The sequence below is a fragment of the Corvus kubaryi genome, unplaced genomic scaffold, assembly GCF_017639235.1.
Source record: "Corvus kubaryi isolate FWS band 111438036 unplaced genomic scaffold, C.kubaryi_AGA036_p1.0 71, whole genome shotgun sequence".
NCBI classification, from domain to species: domain Eukaryota; kingdom Metazoa; phylum Chordata; class Aves; order Passeriformes; family Corvidae; genus Corvus; species Corvus kubaryi.
Genome location: NW_024582059.1, coordinates 1,276,618 through 1,282,617, shown reverse-complemented (window position 1 = coordinate 1,282,617; position 6,000 = coordinate 1,276,618). Strand labels below are relative to the sequence as shown.

Below are 6,000 nucleotides of genomic sequence, written 5' to 3'. Positions count from 1 at the left end.
GATTGTACCATTGCTTACCTGTACTCAAACTATATGGCTTTGGGAAAAAGGACTGGATTGTTTTCTGAAATATTAACAGCACATCTGTAATTGGAAGGTCATCTATGCATGTCACCATTTTGTAATTGATGCATTAACTGTTTTTTGATAATACTGTAGAAACTGATAGGATTTTTAAGGCAGCATTTGGGCTGCTGAGTTTTCTTGTAGACAACAGTCTTCTTTTTCAGCTTGCTACATTTTGTTGGTGTTAATCATATGGCAACCAGATCCCAGATGAATTTAGGGACCATTTTTCACTATGAGATACAGCTCCTGACAGAAAGTGTGTCCCATGTGGGAACACTGTGAAGGATGGAAAAACAGACCTCGAGACCTGGAATGACTCACTAGTCACTCCTAGTTCCAAAATAGTAATTTTGGAACTAGTAGTATGAGTATGTCAGCTCCTAGATCACTGCTCTGTCTGGTGGGCTTCCATGAATTTACAGATTCATAAGGTTGCTTATATGAAGTAATATATGGTACAGAAAATGGTTGCAATTTCTGGATAGTCAGTTCTTGGAGTAGAACTGCACTTAATGAAATTGTTCCTTTCTGGTCTGAGTTATTCTAACAAACATAAATTCAGATTTTCTGACAGCATCAGAGAAGTGTTGGCAGTAGAATAGTTCTGATGAATACTGTGTATTGCACTTAAAGAAAATTTAGAACTTAACTCTTGAAAGCAGTTAAGATCTATTCCTGACTGTGCACTCCGGTTAAGGCAAAAAATAACTGAAAATTCATGAAATAGAATGTTGTAATTCTCATTAAGTGCTCAATTTCCAAATTATGCCTTTTTTAAATGGTATATTCATAATGCATGGATGATGTCTGGGAATGTATTTTGCTGTATTAATATAACCTTCATAATACCTTTCAAGATGATGGAGCTTGCTTCTGTTTAAGGGTGATTATGCAGAAGCTCTAGCATACCCAGTTGGGTTACATCAGATAACACTGAGCAGTCTCAAGAAAATCCTTTGTTTGACTTCTTCTAATCAAGCAAGGGAGGAAAGAGAGTCAACAAATTAGTCACTCAGTAATTCCATTTCCCAGCACCCCCTTGGCAGGAATTGGCAATCTCTTCTCAAGGAGCTTGGAGAAAAAAAAAAGTCTTGCAGATCGGGAGCAGCTCCAGACGGTTTGAAATGGACTTCTTGTTAGGGTTTTAGAACGATCTCATTTTTATGCCATATTTCTATTGTTTAAATCTTTGTGTAGTTTTTTGCTAGGTGGAAATCAGCTGGTGCTTTTAGAAGAACATCTGTTGTAACGAGCAGTCTGAAATCTAGGATGCTGCATTTTTTTCACAGATGTAGCCTTTCTTCTAAGCTTTGTGCTCTCTCGATGTGCTTGATAGGTCATTGTGCACGCCTGGAGCTCTTTGGAGCCAGTATGCACCCTTGCCACAGAAGGTGTGACTGTTAAAGCACAGAGTGCTGTTCCCATCTACAAGGAGTCCATAAGTGACCTTCTGGAAAGATGCAGTTGTACCAGGAAAAGCTGTGTTATTACTTTCTGTCTCGTGGGAGAAGATGGGCTCCAGAGTCCTACGAACCATTACTTCCTTTCATCTCTAAAGGATGCTGTGGGATTAGAAAAGACCCATCTTAGTGTAAGCATCAGTCATGCTAGATTACTGTATTTGGTTTTGCTAATCTTACTGGTTTGAGTTGTTTGCTGGCTACACAGTGTCTGATTCCACTGAATGCTCTAGTATAGTTGTTGCTATTCTGGCTTCCATGTTGAGTTCAAAATGAGATTTTTTTTCCTGTGTCACTATATATGTATCTAAATAAGACTGGTGGGGTTGGTTCATTTGTTTGTTTGTGCATGTTTTTTGTCTGGGATTTGTTTTATTTTAAATAATGAACTCCCCCTTTCATTTGTTTAGACTATCTTTCACCTTGCAGCCTTGCTCCTTTCTTTCTTTTTGTCCCTAGATAGCAAATAGCATCATGGCAAGTGTTCTGGCTTGCAGACAGCACTGTATGTCAGTATAAGGTGATCCTAGTTCAGCTGAGTGTGGAGTGCACTACTGTCAGCAGTATTTCCTCTGGAAGTGCTCATGCTCTCAGATCAGTGTAACATTGCTAACAGGCAGCATTGCGTGCTCCTTTCCTCCTGCTTGAAATCCCTGCCTTCCAGTAAGGGTTCTGATTTGCATAATAGTGATTATCTCTTAATAGCTGGCAACTGTGTCAGTCTCCTGAACAGGCACAGAAGGCATCAGTGTTGTATAACAGTATCATTTAGTCAATTTGCTGCTATTTCCTAGATTCCTTCTGCTCCTAGCAAGCTTGCTGTATGTAGAGAGCATGCATGCCCTGTGTGTGCATACACACACATTTTGTTAAGCCTCGCTTCTTAGCATGTACATCTTACTGCAAAATTCTTAATCATCAGATGGGCAGGATGGGGACCTTTGTGTTCTCACATTGCCTTTCAAACTGCAGCTTTGCTCTTTAGTGCTAAGTTAAACAAGGGGGGAATAGAGGTCTAATCTCTTTGAATCTGGACCAGCATAATTGCTTTACAAAAAGAAAATGGGCCAGATTTTCCCTTCTTATCTCTTTCATGGCAGCACAGCCTGCCTCCTGAGTATACAAAGGAAAGAAATAAGCCTGTTTTAATTTTTTTTTCCATCTGGTAGTACAGTCTGGGGTCTGAGTCATGCTGTGGGGCTTTTTTTTTTGTTTGTTTTGGTTTGGTTTTTTGGTTTGTGGATGATATCACCAATAATAAAAGCTCTGCAACTGGAGCATTGCTGGAAAATTTCATTCCTTTATCTTGTAACTGCGTTGTCTTTGGAATACTAATTAATAAGGATAGCTAGCAAGGATAAATGCAAAGTGATCATTTTAAGAAATGCACGTATGATTAAAAAATGACTCTGTTTTCCAAGAGGCTGGTACTTCTATACTTAGTTACTAATAAACTAACTAGACTTTCAAATACATTGCTAATCCAAGAGCTACTTCCATAACATTGCTTTTAAAAAACATCAAGGCATTAGTATTTCTTCAGGAAACAAAATGCAGAGGATGTGTGCTTTTTCTCAAAAATGAGTAGCGTTGCTTTTCTTGTAACCGGAACATGATGTCTGCACTGACTGTAATTTGTCCTCTTTTTATAGATGGTGAATTGGTGTTTGAAAGTTATGTAGCATAGTCTTTCATTATGGTGAATGGGGAGTACTGCATGAAAATGCGTCCTGGAAGGGATTTTAAGTCTCTCTGAGATTAACTACTGATAGAGCTTAATATAAAAATTTATACCTTGACCTGGTACTTTACAACTATTTTTTGTATATTTTCTAAATTAAGTATAAGGGCTTCACTGCCATGATGCATTAAGATGAGATGACTTTCTGTCTTACTGGGATTTTTACCATCTTTTGCTTCTGTGTATTTCTATTATGTATGTAATTGAAAGGCAAGCTCTTTCAGTTGATGTGAATTGATAAGTTGAGTGAAGTGTTGATGAAAGGACAAATTTCTTTCACTGCAGTAAGTACGGGATACCAGTACTATGTAGAAGTCAGATTAGCATTTATTAAGTTATTTCCATAAGAAGATGGCAAAGTGGTAATACTTCTTGGCATTTTTCCACAATCTGTAGTATTCTGTAGGAAGGCTCTAGTAATGTTTGCAGGTTTTGCATGATTCTTACATATGAAGAATATTAATTTAGATCAAATGTGTTTGTTCAGCCTGTTTCACTGACATGTAGGTTTTTCCCAGTTTGGGTGTAACGGGGGTCTTCTTTAACACATTTGGTTTTTTTTTAATAATACGTTTTTTTTATTTCTCTTTCAGGCGTCTGTATCCCAACAAGATGACATTTATGTATTTGTTCTTCAGACCACTGCAATTGCTCCTTTTGTTTCTCTGGATGTAGGGAGTATAAAAGGCAGATTTAGTGATAATGGTTTCCTTATGACTGAAAAAAAGAAAACGGTTGTGTTTTATCCTTGGGAACCTACCAGTGTTGAAGAACTAGAAAGTTCACTAATCTTGACCTCTCTGCTGGACGTTGTCTGAGAATACTTCATTTCCTTCTAGATAAGGAGTGGAACAGGAGGAGGAAAAAAATTGGAGAATTTGACTGAAGTTGAAGCGACATACACTTTGAGCTGGCTGAAGAACATACTGTCCATTCCTGTCATGTGAATTTTAACTGCTGGTTCAATGTAAAAATACCAACAGCAAAGCTTACATATAATATATGTGGTTTATTGAAAGCACATCCATTTTTTTTTTCTAGTTTCACTGTGCTGTAATTTGAAATTCATTTTAAGATAACAGCAAGGTATGCTGGGGGCAAGGGAGAAAGACAGGGAGTGAAGCTGGGACTGCCGCCAGTAGGCCACTGAGCCCCTCCGTGGGCATGTTGCTAAACATTGGGCTTGTCTGTTGGACGTGGTTTGAAATGCAGCTGGGATCTTGCTGGGGTTCCACAAGGATCCTCTCTCCGTCCAAGCAAATATTAATTTTCTTGCAAAGCAGAATCAGCCTACAGTAGGTGGAGTTTCAACGAGCTCTACCACTGATGTCCACTGGTGTTGTAAAAGCACCACGTGGGTGTTACTTGCTGGTGGTGTGGGGGGTCTGGAGCACGTGTGGGGGGAGCAACTGTGTGTTCCATTGGAGAACTCAGAGTGGGGGTTGATTTCTTGCAGTGATCACAGTTTTAATGCGCAGAGAGATGAGCATGTTGACTGGTACTTTGGTGTTAACCAAAACCGACATACTCCTGAGCAAGAGGAAGAACTTAAAGATGAAAGGGAAATGATAAATGAAAGTTTCTTACAAATGCTTTATTGGGTCACCAAAACAACTAACTGTAGTTTCATCTGATTCAAAACTAGTCCTAGTTAAAAGAAGACATGAAAACAATCAAAATATGGATGTGTATGTACCAATGTTTATAGATTTTGTAAAATAAATAGGGAAAATGACAGTCATGAGTAAAACTTAACAAATGCAGGCATTGACAAAGGAAATTAAAAGTTAATCTGAGAGGCACCATGGGCCAACAATACCAGAACAATTCTTCCGTTTTTTGGTGTCCTGGAATCAAAGTGGAATCAAAGCAGCAATAGAGTTGATATAAGGTAAGAATGAAAAAATGTGGAGAAGATATGATATGTACTGCTGCAGTGTATTAGGAAAAAGGGCAAGTTTGTTGATGTCTTTCTCTTACATTGATGGAGAAATGTTTCTTCCAGCCACATCTAGATAGAATTTCAAAATGGGACTTAATAGCGTTAAATAAATAAAACTTCAAAGGAATCACTTGTTTAAAGACAATCAAGAGGCCTATTTGGAGGTCAGTGGTATTTGTTCATCTCAGCTTATGAGTGAAGTTTGAGATATTTAGAAAAGAGCTTTTGGATTGCTAGAAGCAAAACCCGTGAATTTGGATAACTGTGACCTTGTCTAGCTTGTCACAATTTTTAGGCAAAATCATGGAAGAAATTATGTGGTACATGATTAATAAGTGATGACGTGGCTATGCAACTAAAGTCTACCAGCACAGTTCCATAGAACAGCATTCTATTATTTTTTTCCCCTGTTCCTTTCTGCAATTACCAGATTGACATAGCAAGGTTTGGGCAATTTTTTTGATTATTGCTGGTTTTGAAGGTCAGAAGCTCCCTAAGGAGTTGGTCCGTTCTTTCTCACTGGAAAGCTTTAATTCAGCACTGCGTGCCATTATGAAAGATTCGCAATTGCTTAAGCCAAATGCTTGAACTCAAAACAGAATTTAATGGGCAAGGTTGACTTCCATTATTGTCTTAATATCCTTAATATGTTCTTTTGGTTTCCTGGTGTTGTAGTAGGTGTGTATTTATAGAAGCTGCTCTCTCGCCATGCAGCAGTGGCTGTAACGTGTGCTTTGGTTAACCATTTCCCCTTCGTACTTTCGCAGTGGCGTCCTGTGCTGTACTTG

General features: G+C 38.5%; 1 protein-coding gene across 2 annotated transcripts in view; it reads left to right on the top strand.

The window, feature by feature from the left end:
• The window catches only part of MANBA (mannosidase beta), a 54,415-nt gene extending 50,122 nt beyond the window's left edge, over positions 1–4,293 (top strand). For both annotated transcript variants that reach the window (XM_042049664.1, XM_042049663.1), the window contains exons 16-17: positions 1,406–1,660; positions 3,864–4,293. In XM_042049664.1, coding sequence (XP_041905598.1) covers positions 1,406–1,660; positions 3,864–4,088 — 480 coding nt within the window. In that variant the 3' untranslated portion in view covers positions 4,089–4,293. The remainder of the gene's footprint in view (positions 1–1,405; positions 1,661–3,863) is intronic.
• The last annotated feature ends 1,707 nt before the right edge of the window (positions 4,294–6,000 follow it).